Below are 16,049 nucleotides of genomic sequence, written 5' to 3'. Positions count from 1 at the left end.
AGCTCCTGTTGGCAGAGTAGGTTGTATTTATACCCTGCCTATCTGGCTGAGTTCCCCAGCTACTAGGTGCCTTCCAGCAAAATATAAAAAATAATAAAAATGTCAAACGTTAGAAACTTCCCTGAACAGGGCTGCTGTCATATGCAGTGGTACCTCCGGTTACAAACGCTTCAGGTTACAGACTCCGCTAACACAGAAATAATACCTCGGGTTAAGAACTTTGCTTCAGGATGAGAACAGAAATCAGGCGGTGGCGGCGTGGCAGCAGTGGGAGGCCCCATTAGCTAAAGTGGTCTTCAGGTTAAGAACAGTTTCAGGTTAAGAACGGACCTCCTTGAACGAATTAAGTTCTTAACCTGAGGTACCACTGTGTTTCCTGAAAGATGTGTAATTCTTTATCTCCCTGATGTCTAATGGAAGGGCATTCCACAGTGCGGGTGCCACTGCCAAGAAGGCCCTCTGCATGGTTCCCTGTAACTTTTTGCCAGAATAGCCCAATTTGTTTGCGATTTTGCAAAACAAAACAAAACAAAACAAAAAAACAACCCAAGAACTTTGGCCAAAACTAAAAAAACAAAAACAAAAAAGCAACAGGGATTAAAAAGCTCAACAACTGTCTGGATTTTCACTTCCACTTTCTGGAATATGGCAACCCTGCAACTGTCCGAAAGTTATGACACTTTGGTGAAAGGGGATTGTAAGCTTCCCCTATGAGGAAAGGCTCATGGGATAGTCAGAAGGGGGCAGCTCCCCCCCCCCCCCGTAAATCAAGTTTAGAAAAAAAAAAAAAACTTTCTTTATCCTCAGTGGAGAGATTACACTGCTAAGTGATATGTTTGAATGCTGAATGTGTAAGTGTATATGCCTAGAGCCAATGCATAAAACAAACATTCGTTGTACTGCTGTTTAATGGTTATTGCGTTTATATTTGTTTAAAATGTGTTTATAAATATATATATAAACAATTAACTCAAAGTAGAGATTGTAGAAAGATTTTGACAGATTTTTCTGAACGCTTGTGGTCAAAATAAAGTAATTTAAAACAACTGTTGTGGATACATTTCATTCCGAATCTGCTAGACAGAGGTTGTTGACAGGTGGGTGTCCTGCCCACCCCCAATAACATAAATCCTGTCTACGCCCACGGAAAGGTCACAGCATTTAGGACTTTTTAGTATAGAAAAAAGTAAGCAAGGCGTGATGTAAAATTAGGCGTGCCATGGAGAAAGTGGATCGAGAAACGTTTTCTCTTCCTTCTAACATCCAGTAAAGCTGCATTTTGGAAGATTCGGGTCAAAGGAAAGTGCTTCTTCATGCAGCTAATTTATGTTAAACTTGCTCCCACAAAGCGAAGTGGGGGCCACCAACTTGGATGGCTTTTCAAAGAGGATTAGACAAATAAATGTAGGATAAGACTTTCAATGACTACTAGCCGCAACTGCTATGTCGTACCTCCACATTCAGAGACACTATGCTTCTGCATACCAGTTTCTGGAAATAACAAGCGGACAGAACGCTCCTGCTGCACGTTTTTTTGCAGGCCTTTTACCTGCTTGACCATTTGCGAGACCTGTTGCAGTGTGTGTGTGTGTGTGTGTGTACAGTATGAGTTTTCCTATTTCTCCATTTCAAATCAAAACGTTTTACAAACTTTAAAACATCCGAGGACTTCCCTTCTTCTCCTTCACGGTTCATATGACGCGTCATACTTTCCTGCGTATTTTACTATCACCATTCACATCAACTTTCCAATTTGACATCCATCAAATACTGTCTGCTCGGCTGAATTTATCTTAATGCCTCCAGCCTCCTTCCTTTATTTTTGTCCTCACCAGTTGCCCTGGGAGCGGCTAACGATCCCGCAATCCTGCCTTACGTTCCCCGTCCCAATCCGGCTCGGATTCATTCAAAAAGCACTAAGCAGCCGCGCTGAATGCTGGGGCGTGTAGTCCCGCGAGCCGGTTTTGTTAACAGCTCTCGCGAGGTCTTGGCACCGCGGGGACGTTCCCCCTCCTCCTCCTCCTTTCAGGAGCGAGAGCGAGCGCGAGCTCGTAGCGCGTCCTTATTTTCAAATGGACCAATGAGCATTCCGACTTGACTCGAACGCACCAATGAGAGAGCGAAGGCGCAGGGAAGTTCAAATCGCGCACCGCGGTGGGCGGAGTATTAATAGTAGTGGAGCGAGAGGCCGTGTTGGGTGCTGCTGCTGCTGCGACACGACGAAACCGGTGCTGCCTTTTCTGGTAGGGGATACCCCCCGACGGTGCCCTGGAGGGACCCAAATTGGGGGAAATGCGTACGGGACCGCGCTGGACCCACTTTTTATAGGACAAGAGGGGGCATTTGGGGAAGAGGGAGACGCCTCTGGAAGGTTTCTAGGGGGAGGGGACTGGAGTGGACTCTTTGCTTTTTCTCCTCCCCACCTTCTTTTCCCGCTCACTCGCTTGCTTATCCGAACTGGTTTTTGCCCTTTCCCCTTCCCCTCCTCCTCCCTCCGCGGTCCTTTTTCCTCTTGTGCCGCGTCTCTGGAATCTCGAGGGCGACGTGGCGGGTGGGATGCCTTGTGGGTGGTCCCCCATAAGCCGCTCTGACTCGGCTCAAGAGAAGGTTAGAGACGCTTGGCGAGTGAAAGTGACTCGAGCCAGTGCCGTTTAGGCAGCTGAGTCCGTCCTTTCCTGGTGGGGAAACGGGCGGGATACCTTCTTTCTCTCTCGCGCGCGTATTCGCTTAAAGAGGAGCTGGGGGCAGGAGAGGTTTAAGAAAGGGTGTAAGGAGAAGTGTGATGAGTGTTAGAAACTGAGGTGGGATCTACACACGTCTAAAAATAATAATCTGAAAACGCCCTTTTTAAAGCGCTTTTTAAAAAACGCATTGAATTTTCCATAAGGCTCGCCGTCGCCATCTAGCGTCACGTTGTATGTTGCACTTGAATCACGCTTAAAACGGTTCACTTGCAGCTGCATAGATAAGAAAGCTAGAAGCTAAAGAGCACCTTAAACCGAGGTTATAGGCGGAACAACGTAATGTCTAGGCACACTGTTTAAATAACAAGAATACAAAGCTGAAAATGAATGAACTGCAGCTAAAATATTGTGTTCGTTTTCCATATGGTCTAGTACTTCCCCTGCCCTCCCCCTAATATTCTTAAGAGGGTCTCTCTTCCAATCTTCAGAGAGTAGCTGGAAGTGGGGAGGCAGAAAAAAGGTCCTCCTTTCCTTCCACTCGGCAGTTTTAATCTGAAACCTTAGGTGCAGTACTGCGCCCAAAGCTCAGAAACTCGCTAATGAAATTTCCTGTCGTAAAATGCACCTAAAACAATGGGAGTTTTGAATAGTGTGTGTAAGAAGAGAAGGAGGGGCAAGTAGCACCAGTCGGGACTTTCCTAGTAGTAACAACTAGTAGGATTGCAGCTCAGGGAAATGTGAAAGTGATCCTGAAAGTATGAGGTCCTTGAGGACTTGAGGAAGCTTGGCTTTCAAATCCAGAATTAGAGTGTTAAGGTCCCAACTGTAGCAAAGCTGTCCATTCTATTGTTAAAGCCCCAGGGATAGCTCTTACCTGTCACTTTGTCATTCCTTCCCTTTTCCTCCGAGGAAGGAGAATTTGAAATTGAGTGAGTACCCATTCTTGTTTACTCAGAAGTAAGAACCACTGAGTTTAGTGGAACTTGCTCCCAGTAAATAGTTCCTAAGATAGCAGCCGTAATAACTGACACAGTGTCACAGGAACACCGTAGATTTTGTAGTTATTTCAAATGTTGAGGGTGCCTGAGTGAAAGAGGGGGGAGCAAACTTGTACGGGGGAGTTAACTGAAGCTTTTCTAAACAGAATATACCTTATTCTAGAGCTGTCATATTTTGAAGAGCAAAAAAACGGACACATTTGCTGACTTCTATTTTTAACTATGGATCGCTATGACGGCTCTCATTTTAAATACCCATGAAGAAAGAGGACATGTCTTGGAAAAGGGGGGCATATGGCAACCCAACTTTATTCTCTTTCTGGTGTTAAGTGTTTTGCGGGCTCCCAAGGCTGTAATCTGAAGGACACTGTCTTGGAATTGAGAGCCACTGAGCTCAGTAGGACTTAACTGCTAAGTTACCTAGCTCCTGGTCATACTTGATTTTATCCTCTCTAAGTAGACTAGTCTTATTTGAGTTGGGAGAAGGGTAGTTCACGTTCTTGAACAGGCGGCGATATCTTTAACAACTCCACAGGGTCAGCTTTACAATTTTGAAATAACAGATAAATGACATAAACCATAAACTGCCCTGGGTGCCTTGCCGGAAAGGCAGTATATCAATGCCATAAACAAATAAACTGAAAAATCTCTTTGCAGATTTGAAATCTTGCCTATATCGAGAACGAGATGTCTGCCAATGAGAATGCTGCCCGTCTCAACAGGTTCAAGAATAAGGGAAAGGATTCTAATGTGAGTAAACATGACTGTAGTTATTGTTTTGTTTTGTTTGTGTGCCCAAAAATGCAGTTCAGTTTCTTAAAAGGTTGCGTTTTCACCAGGAAATGAGGAGGCGGCGGGTGGAAGTCAACGTGGAGCTGAGAAAAGCCAAAAAAGACGATCAGATGCTTAAAAGAAGAAATGTTAGCACTTTTCCTGATGATGCCACATCCCCTCTACAGGAGAACAACCGGAACAATCAAGTAGGCAATGAGTCTAGAGGCCCTCTGGCTCCCTTTCTGGCTATACGGGTGTCTTTTTTTTTTTTTTTTTTAAAGAAATAAATCTTAAGAACATATGTAGTACCAGTGGAGACTGCCTGCTAATGGAAGGGAATCCCTCAGCTGATTCTTCACTGCATTGTCCACCTTAAATCGGTTCTAGTGGGTTGGGGAGAATCTCTGGTCCAGATCTAGAAGATATTTGGGTAGTTGCAGGGCGAGTGGGGATTGCTGATTATCTTCCTCCCGCACTAAGCAATTTCATTTCAGCAGCAACCTGCCATTGCTGGATATTACCCATTGGGAGCTTCTTTCTACTGAGTTGACCCATTGGTCCATCTACCTCTGTATGTTCTGAATTGACCAGCAGCAACGCTTCAGATTTTCAGGCAGGATTCTTTCGCTGACTCCAAGGATTAAAACTCTGGACTCTAAATTCCTTTGCTATTTATGCAGCATAGAGAAAATCATTGGTTCTGGTATTTGAATAGCCACACAAGTGGCTGAAATCCTGGGACAAAATTAAATTGAGCATTGCCTATATTGGAAAACCATCTGGAGTGTTGGAAGGAATTCTGGCTCTTTCTTTATTTGTCATGGAAGAATAGGGTCAGAAATCCAGAAGGCATACATAAAACAGCTTTCACATGTAATTTGTATGTTGCCAATGACTTTGCTCTGGGATATTGGTAATTGGCAAAGAGACTTAATGTGTAGGTGTGTATAACTTGAATTTTCTTTTGCAGGCCACTGTCCACTGGTCTGTTGAAGAAATAGTTAAAGGCATCAACAGCAATAATGTGGAATGCCAGCTGCAGGCAACACAGGCTGCCAGGTAAACATACAGAGGCATCCATGTTCCTTGCACCCTGACTATGGCAAGCCAATGACTTGCAATAAGAGCTGTGACATCGATTATAATTTGAGGTTCTAAAACTAATATTTACAGTGAATTGCTGGCATTTTACAGTTCTCAGCACTGAAGAGAGTGGGCAAGCTTTCTCTAACAAGGTTCTTGTCTTACCTAAACATCTTGCCATCTAGCCACCCAGAGTGGCTGGGGAAACCCAACCAGATGGGCATGGTATAAGCAATAAATAAATTATTAAATAAATAATTTTATTATTATTATCTCCTAAACATTAAATAGTTCCAAAGGTGGCTAACAATAAAAGTGATAAAGATAATTTAACTGCTAAAATGTTGTGCAGATCCCCATCTGGGCTGCTTCAGGCAAGCATCGGTCACTGTGATGCCTATTAAGTCTTCTGCAGTCCAGGCTAATACGTTCACATAGCTATGAACCAGGCTGATGGTACAATGTGCAGGGAGGTAGGACCAATTTGGATGGTCTGCCCGCGCCACTTATTGGATCCAAATGGTTTCCAGAGAGTGGTAGGCCAGGGGATGCTTTATCCCATGTTGATGGCCTTTCAGCTGATTCCCTGGTGACCCGTTGAAATATGGAGTTAACCAGGGCTATTGAGTGTGGCTCCGAAGCGCCCTCTCCGATTGCATGGAGCCCGGACAGCCCCATGGTTTTCCCCAGAGCTGAGGGTGATGAAACAATCACTGAGATGGCTAGAGCGCCAGTGGCGGAAAACTCGCTCTGAATTGGAACGGACACGGGTTAGAGCTCAACGTCAAGCCTACCAAGTGGCGACAGCGAAGAAGACTCTAAACCACCTCTATTGCATCTGCAGAAAATAGTAGCAGGAGACTCTTTTAGGTGGTTCACATTTTAACAGAACCATCTTTGCCATCTGGGCCTTGTAAAGATCCAAAGATCTCATGCATCCAAAGATCTCATGCACGCAAGTTTTTTGCAGATAAAGTCACTCAGATTTGGAAGGAGGTAGACACTACCATGGGAGCAGGGCCGGGGCGGGAGAGTGCTGGAGCTCTGACTGGTCGAGCTGCATGGATTCAATTTCAATCCATTACCCCCGAGGATGTGGACAGGCTGCTTGGACGCTTGAAACCAACCACCTGTCTCCTTGATCCTTGCCCATCCCTCTGTGAGGGAGCGTTCCCAGACCCGCTGAAAGAGATGGTCATTAAACCGTTTCTTTAAAAAAAAAATCTTTAGACCTGGCCAATATGGCCAACTATCACCCAGTCAAATCTTCCATTCTTGGGCAAGGTGATTGAGCGGGTGGTTGCTGAACAACTCCAAGCACGCCTGGAGGATGTGGACCATTTGGATCCCTTCAAATCTGGATTCAGGCCTCATCATTGGACTGAAACTGCCTTGGTCACGCTGGTTGATGATCTCCGGCGGGCCAGGGACAAAGGTGAGAGCTGTTTCCTAGTTCTGCTGGATCTCTCAGCGGCTTTTGATACAATTGATCATAACATCCTTCTGGACTGTCTATGGGAGCTGGGGGCACTGTTATACAGTCGTTCCGCTCCTTCCTACTGGGCCATGTCCAGAAAGTGGTTGTGAGGGATGAGTGTTCAGACCCCTGGGCCCCCACTTGTGGGGTGCCTCAGGGTTCCGTCCTCTCCCCCCATGCTTTTTAACATCTACATGAAACCGCTGGGAGAGATCATCAAGAGGTTTGGGCTGTGTGTCCATCAATATGCAGATGATACCCAACTCTACCTCTTTTAAATCAGAACCAGTGAAGGTCCTGTGTGAGTGCCTGGAGGCGGTTGGAGGATGGATGGCGGCTAATGGATTGAGGTTGAATCCTGACAAGACAAAAGTACTGTTTTGGGGGACAGGGGGCGCGCTGGTGTGGAGGACTCCCTGGTCCTGAATGGGGTAACACTGCCCCTGAAGGACCAGGTGCGCAGCCTGGGAGTCATTTTGGACCACAGCTGTCCATGGAGGTGCAGGTTAATTCTGTATCCAGGGCAGCTGTCTACCAGTCTGGTATGCAGACTGAGACCCTACCTGCCCGCAGACTGTCTAGCCAGAGTGGTGCATGCTCTAGTTATCTCCTGCTTGGACTACTGCAATGCGCTCTACATGGGGCAACCTTTGAAGGTGACCTGGAAACCACAACTAATCAAGCATGCAGCAGCTTGGCTGGTGACGGGGCAGCCGCTGAGACCATATAACACCAGTCCTGAAAGACCTACATTGGCTCCCAGTACGTTTCCGAGCACACCTTTAAAGCCCTAAACGACCTTGGCCCAGTATACCTGAATGAGCGTCTCCACCCCTATTTTTCTGCCCAGACACTGAGGTCCAGCGCTGAGGGCCTTCTGGCAGTTCCCTCACTGCGAGAAGCAGAGCTACAGGGAACCAGGCAGAGGGCCTTCTCGGTAGTGGTGCCCACCCTGTGGAACGCCCTCCCATCAGATGTCAAAGAGATAAACAACTATCTGACATTTAGAAAACACCTGAAGGCAGCCCTGTTTAGGGAAGTTTTTTATGTTTGACATTTTAATGTATTTTAATATTTGTTGGAAGCCGCCCAGGGTGGCTGGGGAAACCCAGCTGGATGGGCGGGGTACAAATAATAAATTATTATTATTATTATTATTATTATTATTATTATTATTATTATTATTATTATGAGAGGGTGTCTCCGAAAGCATTAATTGTGAGTCATTGGGAGCTAGGGGATCAGCTCTGGAATTGTGCATTCAGTCACATCGCCTGTTACTGGAAAATGTCAGTTCTCATGTAAGAACCCCCCCCCCAAAAAAAAAACCTGGTGCCAAAACAACCTGCGGATTTTGTAATTGAAGTTGGGGTATTTTAAGCCCATGTGCAGGAGTTAACAGAAAATGGCAAGTTATTTCATGAAACCGCGCTAGCCTAATGACCACCATTTTAGGTGGGGTGCAAGTTGTGCATAGCATGCAACTGGGGCTGACTATCAGCTTATAATGGATTTGAGGACTGTCTGTAAAATGTTAAAGAGCGAAACCAACTTGCTTTCTTCTTCCTCATAGGAAGCTCCTATCCCGAGAAAAGCAGCCTCCTATAGACCAGATAATCAGAGCTGGCTTGATCTCAAAGCTTGTGACCTTCTTGGGAAGAGTCGATTGCAGCCCTATTCAGTTTGAATCTGCTTGGGCCTTGACCAACATTGCCTCTGGCACATCAGAGCAGACTAAAGCTGTCGTAGATGGTGGAGCAATACCTGCCTTTATTTCCTTGCTGGCTTCCCCCCATATGCACATCAGTGAGCAAGCTGTATGGGCTTTAGGAAATATTGCAGGTAGGCCAATACTACTGAGCTATATATGTATATATTCTGTGGGTTACTTTGTCTATGTGTACTTTAAACGTGTATGCAAAATGTGGAAATGGATGATACACTTGAAATCATGCACTTGAAATTGGACGCAACGTCATCAAAGCTAGAAATCAGGTCATTCGTTAGTCGGATCTAGAAATCCCCCACATTGCTTTCTCGGGCATGCACTCTTGGGTTGGAGCAACTGGCTAAAATGTTTCTAAATTTGGATCCTCTGTTTTGTTTTTGTTGGGTTGACTATGGTTAAATGTTTAGTTAGGGTTGGCAGTTATTTTAATTTGGGTATAACTGTAAACTGTTAAATAATTTTACTATTGTTGTTGTTGTTGGTTTCTATTTGTTGCTAGCATAGGATATTTTATTTTTTAACGTTTGATGCTTTGTTGTGTTTTTATATGCAGTGGTACCTTGGTTCTCGAACTTAAATCAATTCCAGGAGTCCGTTCGACTCCCGAAACCGTTCAAAAACCAAGTCACGGCTTCCAATTGGCTGCAGGAGCTTCCTGCACTCAATCTGAAGCCGCATCGGACATTCGGCTTCCAAAAAACATTTGCAAACCAGAACACTTACTTCCGGGTTTGTGGCATTCGGGAGCCGATTTATTCAACAACTAGGCCTTTTGGGAACCAAGGTACTACTGTATATTGTAAGCCACTCAAGAGTGGCTGGGGAAACCCAGCAAGATGGGTGGGATATGAATTTTTAAAAATATTATTATTAGGTGCTCATTTTCCTATGACGTAGCTTTATGGTTGAAGCTGATATTTTGACCATAAAGAAATCCTACTCCAACCGCCTTAACTTTGAGACCTGAAAGCTGTTTAATCAGTAACCAAGGAAACTTTTGCTTAGTTGAATAATTCTGTGAAAATCTCTCAAGAAATCCTGTGTTTATTGACAGGAATTGAGGTATAGTGGGGAAGGATGAGTGTGGAAAGCACTTGAAGGGACAGGTGGAGAAAACATGGTCCTTTCAGTCATCCATGATGCTCCATAAACTCAGGCTATGGTTGTTTAGTACGTCTTTGATCTGGGCACTCTTCAGCATGGGGTGCTTAATGCAGGGATTCTGCAGACTGAATTGCAGCAACCTGAAGATAAACTCTGTGCTGATGTATAGGGTCTTACCCAAGTGTGCCGTTTTTGATGTTGAGAAACTCTTATATGGTGGCATCTGATGACCAACATCTGTTAACTGCCACATGGCTTGGTTGTGAGTGCTGTTGGGGACTCTTCCTGTGCCATTGATTTGACCATCGGAAGCTGGTTTTGGCACAGAGCTGAAACCCCTGTGGGTTTCTTCTGTCAGTGTTTTATTTATAAAGTGCGGACTCAAAAGAAAAAATTCATGGCTGTGTAAAATTTAAATATTGTGGTGGTGTGTATCTTAATCTCGATCTCTACCTTCAGGTGATGGTTCTGCCTACAGAGACCTGGTCATTAAATATGGTGCACTCGAACCGCTTTTGGCTCTGCTTGCTGTTCCCGATCTCTCTTCTATCGCTGTAAGTGTATGAGCATTGCAGTGGCAATTTGGGTGCCAGGCACTTCTGTGTTAAAGCAACAGCAGCGCTAACAATCAACTTCGTGATTGCTTTCAGCTTGGCTTCCTGCGCAACGTAACCTGGACTCTGTCAAACCTCTGCCGTAACAAGAACCCCGCACCGCCCATAGAAGCTATTGAACAGATCCTTCCTACTTTGGTTCGCTTGCTGCACCACCATGACCATGAAGTCTTGGCAGATACGTGCTGGGCTATTTCTTACTTGACTGATGGCTCGAATGACAGGATTGAAGTGGTGGTGAAAACAGGGCTCGTGCCGCAGCTGGTGAAGCTCTTGGGATGTGGAGAAATTCCCATAATGGTAAGCTGGATCCAACAAGAACATATTAATGAAAAAAAAATTTAAAAAAATCCTTCCAGTAGCACCTTAGAGACCAACTAAGTTTGTTCTTGGTTTGAGCTTTTATCAATTTGGGGCCCAGTTCAAAGAGTTCTTGGTCCTCCCTTTGTATGGTGACATTTTCACAGAATGCTGCCTCGAAATGCATCCAAAGAATGAGCCTGATTGGAAGGAGTGCATAAATTTAGCAAGAGCAAGGCACTTTAAAAAAAATTGTGTTGTGTCTCTTAAGGGCTTTGCATGATACTGCATCAGAAATGTATGACTTGTCATTTGTGTTTTAGGCACTGAAATAAAGAGCTGTAATACATAATAATAATAGGACCCTTAATATAATAGCCAAACTAGATCTATGTACTGCACACAGTGTGAAACTCTTTCATAAGATCCATTTAGGTTGCCTCCATCGTGTGTTGATCAGATGCTGGTGCCAATTGGATGTTTGTCATCTGAATGGGTCCCTAGCCAGCTGGAGACTGACCTCTTATCGGTGAACACTAGATTAGGCAGTGTCACCCTTTGATACCTCTCTTTAATAGTATGATATAGCAAGCTTAATATGTGTGGTTTATGAATAAGCTTCTCAAACGGCTTAAAACCTTTTCTTCCCCCAGACGCCTTCATTAAGAGCCATAGGAAACATTGTCACAGGCACTGATGAACAGACGCAGATTGTAATAGATTCAGGAGCACTCGCTGTCTTCCCCAGCCTGCTTACTCACCACAAAAACAACATCCAGAAAGAAGCGGCATGGACCATGTCTAACATCACTGCCGGCCGGCAGGACCAGATCCAGAAAGTTGTGGACCACGGGCTTGTCCAATATCTTGTTGGCATATTGACAAAGGTAAAAAAAGGAACCTAAATCTAATTTCTCTCCCCCCCCCCCATGTGCCATTTCTGCCTCAGACAAACACTTCCTTTTAAAACTTGAGGCTGACAGTGGAAGGTATATATTCTCTGAGTCATCATAGGCTTGCTTAAATTTAACACAAGAGGCGCTGGGACCTTCCAACAGTTTGACTTCACCCCAAAAGGCACACTTTTCCATGGTTGACCATCGGCTGCGGTCAAATGCAACCTCTACTAACTTTAACGTTAAAATAGAAAACTGAATGACTTCCATAAGTTTCTCCCCTATTTTTAAGGACACAAAATCTCCTTAACTTTGGGGGGGGGGGGAAGCTCACAGATCTGAAGCTTTTAAAAATAAGAAACAGTTCCCAGAATTGTCAGAGGTGGTGGCTGAAAATGCAAGCTGGTATGCCATACGACGCTTCGCCATGCCTGTTTGCCATTTGAGGAAGCGAGAAACCAGCAGCTTAAGGGTAGGGTTTGCCAACCTTTTTAAGCCTGTTGGTGCATTTGAAGCATGCGCCAGGAGTGCCACGCCCTCTGCTTATTTCTCTCCCCCACATCACATGCACCCAACCCAGAGACCAATATTTGCCTTTCCAAGCTGTTTGGATCATTTAGATCCCAGAGAATTGGGCTGAGGGTTGGAAAGTGCACGGAGCTTAAAAGAAGTAACAGGAAAGAGCATCACTCTCTCAACTTCTTCCTTTTAGCCCTATGTATTTTTCAAGAAAGAAAAATGATAAGTTCTGCGGGGGCAGGGGCTCTATCTTCATGGGCACAAAGCGAAGATTGCAAGAGTACCATTTTATTCATGGGCACCAGTTTGGTTGACCCCCGGCTTAGGGTAAAACAAAAAAAGGAAGACCCTCTTGGGACACAGTAAAGTATACCAGAAATACCATTGCTTTAATACCGAATTTTTTAAAGAAAACTTTCCTCAAGCGCATTCATTGGCCACACATTCTGTTCAGCTTATAGTAACATTCATGAACTGGAACAAGCCCAAGCAACTCTTCACAACCATCAATGTAGGTTTTTTTAAAAAAATAATAATATATTATTAGGAAGCACTTTGAAGGGCTGAACAGAAGCTGTAACAATTAGCTATAAATGGTTTTGTTGACTTTCGTAAGCACCCCTCCAGATATATTTTTTCTTGAGTTTTTTCAACATGAAGTATCTTGTGACCAAACCTCCCTTTGACTTCTTCCTGACCATCATTGCTAGCTCTGTGTAATGATACTCTTGTGTGCATTAAAACAGGGAGACTTCAAATCTCAAAAAGAAGCGGTGTGGGCTGTGACCAACTTCACAAGTGGTGGAACAATTGGCCAGATCATATACCTTGTTCAGGCTGGTGTGGTGGAACCACTGTTGAACCTGTTGGTGGTTAAGGATAGCAAAACCATCCTAGTGATCCTGGATGCCATTAATAATATATTTGCGGTAAGTTGACCCAGAGAAGCCTCAGTGCCAGTTCCAAATGCTCAGCACTGTTAAAAGTGAAGGAGCATCGTTTAAAGAGGATTGGAAAATGTTTATTTAATATATTGGGGAGGAGGGAATTGTGTACACAGGAAAATGTTGGCAGCATTAAGATAAATTCAACAGTGTAAATAAGTTTTAATGAAAATAATAATGGAATACTGAATGGTTTAGTTTATGTAAAATATGCAGTGATTTATGTTATGCAAAAAGAACCATGGAAAGAGAAGAAGGGAAGTCATTGATATTTTAAGGTTGTTTAAACGAAAATTGTAAATTGTAAAATAAAAGTGGAGGGGGTGTGTGGGTGTGTATGTATGTATATATATATATACACACACACACACACACACAGTGCTTTTTTTCTTTTAAAAATGTTAAGGGATACTCTCATTTTGACACAAGAAAAATCATTTTATAGTTCAAATTGTGAAAGAAAAAATATAGTAAATGGACAAAAATGTTTAGGGGTATGCGTACCCCTGTGTCCCCCCCAGAAAAAAGCACTATGTGTGTGACTGTGAAGGAACATTGGCCAATAGAAGCTGCAGGTCTCAAGTTATTTCACCTGCGTGAAATCTCAATAATTTGCCTACTCAAAGGAACTGCCTCAACAGTATCCTGCAATATTGGGCAATTGCTTCCAACTGTTACAGCATGGAAGCCCATAATGGTTAAAGTTGCACAAGCGCCTCTGCTTATGGGCAAATAGTCATACACAGTATTTTCCATAACTGGCATTACCTGTACTATGAGACTTTGAATCGAGCATGGGGTTTGCAGATGGAGCGATAACGGTGCTACCAAATGTTACGTATTCTTTCGACAGGCAGCTGAGAAGATAGGCGAGACCGAAAAGCTTTGCCTCATGGTTGAAGAGTATGGTGGCTTGGATAAGATTGAAGCTCTGCAGTCCCATGAAAATGAGCAGGTGTACAAGTCTGCGGCAAACCTGATTGAAAAGTATTTCTCGGCAGAGGTGAGCATGCTCTGAGCTGGCTAACTGGCGGTTGCAGAATTGTGAAACAGCGGCAGTTGTGCCATATAAGAGATCCCATCGTACTGACAGGGGTTAAAGCGTGTTCTGATAGCTGTCACTACGCGGGTGGCACTGTGGTCTAAACCATTGAGCCTCTTGGGCTTGCTGATCGGAAGGTCGCCAGTTCGAATCCCCGCGACGGGATGAGCTCCCGTTGCTCTGTCCAGGCTCCTGCCAACCTAGCAGTTTGAAAGCACACCAGTGCAAGTAGATAAATAGGTACCGCTGTGGTGAGAAGGTAAATGGTATTTCTGTATGCTCTGTTTTCCGTCATGATGTTCTATTGTGCCAGAAGTGGTTTAGTCATGCTGGCCACATGACCCGGACAAATGCCAGCTCCCTTGGCCTGAAAAGCAAGATGAGTGCCGCAACCCCATAGTCGCCTTTTACTAGACTTAACCGTCCAGGGGTCCTTTACCTTTTTTAAAAAAACTTTTACTACTGTAGGGGTTTAACTGGTTGTTAAATTGTTGCACTGTAAAGAAAAGGAAAAAAGCTATTGGGTGGCAATGAGGAGGAATGGTTGTGCCAGATTTACAAAGTTGGACTTAAAAAAAAAAAAAGTTTGTATGTGCCAGCTTGTGCTAAATCATATTGAAGCTAATGGACACACTGACCTTGCTCCTAACTGGCTCCAGTCATCTTATTGGTTGCTGTAGCTGCACACCGATTATTATACTTAAAAGTTTCTTCTGCTTCTTTAGGAAGGAGAAGATGAGAGTGTCGTCCCGGAATCCAGCACTGATGCATACAATTTCCAGATTCAGGACACTTCCAATGCGTTCAACTTCTAGCTGTTCTGTGTGACACAGCATCCAACCTCTCTAATCTGTCTTGTCTGTCTCCTTCATCTTGTTTTTACTGCCTTTCTTTTTTTTTCTACGTGAAATGTGAAGTAGCACTTCGTTACAACTGAAATGTACTTGAACAGTTCATGGCAGAGTGTTTATGCTTTGTGAACTGGACAACTGTCTTCCTCTACCTGTTTTTTATGTATAATTGTAAATTCTTTAGTTCTGCATCTTTGTAACCTTCAGCAGCGAAGAATTTGCTGGAATTTAGGCTGCTCCATATGGTATTTGGAAGACTAAAACTAAAAACAGCATGTGGGCTCTGGACTTCCCAATAACCTCCCTAGCCTGCTAAACACACATGCACACAGAGCACAAGGGATGTGGTCATATCCTGGCAACATAGCCATCTCAATGGAGTTTGTGCTTCCTTGGCTTTCAGGGCAAAGCCTTCCAAATACTTTTTAAAGAGTTCTTGTTCAAACTTAATAAACTGGTATCTGCATATAAGCCAAGTTGTTAATCTCTTCTTTGAAGATGCAAAATAGCGCCTGTAGCTGTTGAACTATAAAACACGATGATTAAAATACGCAGTAACAATTCATTTGGGAAAACAAAGCATGCAACAAAAGAGACAATTGGAAAGCATGATGAAAAGGGTTTTTTTAAAAAGTTGATTGAAATGAATAAATGGGTGTGTAAAGAGCTAGGGAGCAATGCGATGGTTGGATTACTCCTCTTCCCACAAGGGGGCAGGCTCTTTAGGAGAAGCAAAGTGATCATTTTTGCTTTTGTCACCATCTGCCTCCAGTACTGAACTTGTTAAAGGAGTTTGATTGCTTGCTGTTCTAGATAACGCACTTAGAATAGCGATAGCTGGTGGAAAAGGATGCTCACCTTTGTCCCTGCATCTCTGCTGGCTGGATCCTACCTGACTAGCTCCACCTATAGTGAGGACTAGACCCCAAAGTCTGTTCCTTGGTAAGAACAGCACCTGGCATTGTTCTGATAATAAATATATATTTAAGTGCACTTAAGGCTACTTGAGCTACAGCTACAGGCAGTGCTAGAAA

The 16,049-nt window shown here is 44.0% G+C and overlaps 1 protein-coding gene across 1 annotated transcript; it reads left to right on the top strand.

The window, feature by feature from the left end:
• Positions 1–2,222: 2,222 nt before the first annotated feature.
• On the top strand, positions 2,223–15,202 carry KPNA2 (karyopherin subunit alpha 2). Its single transcript, XM_033138876.1, has 11 exons — positions 2,223–2,243; positions 4,340–4,432; positions 4,522–4,662; positions 5,427–5,515; positions 8,590–8,858; positions 10,309–10,403; positions 10,500–10,763; positions 11,417–11,650; positions 12,925–13,107; positions 13,976–14,125; positions 14,890–15,202. The coding sequence occupies exons 2-11, from the start codon at positions 4,370–4,372 to the stop codon at positions 14,977–14,979; spliced, it is 1,578 nt and encodes a 525-aa protein (XP_032994767.1). The 5' UTR covers positions 2,223–2,243; positions 4,340–4,369; the 3' UTR covers positions 14,980–15,202.
• Positions 15,203–16,049: the final 847 nt, after the last annotated feature.

The sequence above is a fragment of the Lacerta agilis genome, chromosome 2, assembly GCF_009819535.1.
Source record: "Lacerta agilis isolate rLacAgi1 chromosome 2, rLacAgi1.pri, whole genome shotgun sequence".
In the NCBI taxonomy this organism is placed as follows: domain Eukaryota; kingdom Metazoa; phylum Chordata; class Lepidosauria; order Squamata; family Lacertidae; genus Lacerta; species Lacerta agilis.
The sequence above is the reverse complement of the archived record's forward strand: the minus strand, read 5'-3'. Positions and strand labels throughout refer to the sequence as shown.

Coding starts and splice junctions, on each gene's coding strand:
- KPNA2 (XM_033138876.1), top strand. CDS start 4,370: ATGTCTGCCAATGAGAATGCTGCCCGTCTCAACAGGTTCAAGAATAAG. Junction 10,404..10,499: donor CCGATCTCTCTTCTATCGCT/GTAAGTGTATGA, acceptor GATTGCTTTCAG/CTTGGCTTCCTGCGCAACGT. Junction 14,126..14,889: donor AAAAGTATTTCTCGGCAGAG/GTGAGCATGCTC, acceptor CTGCTTCTTTAG/GAAGGAGAAGATGAGAGTGT.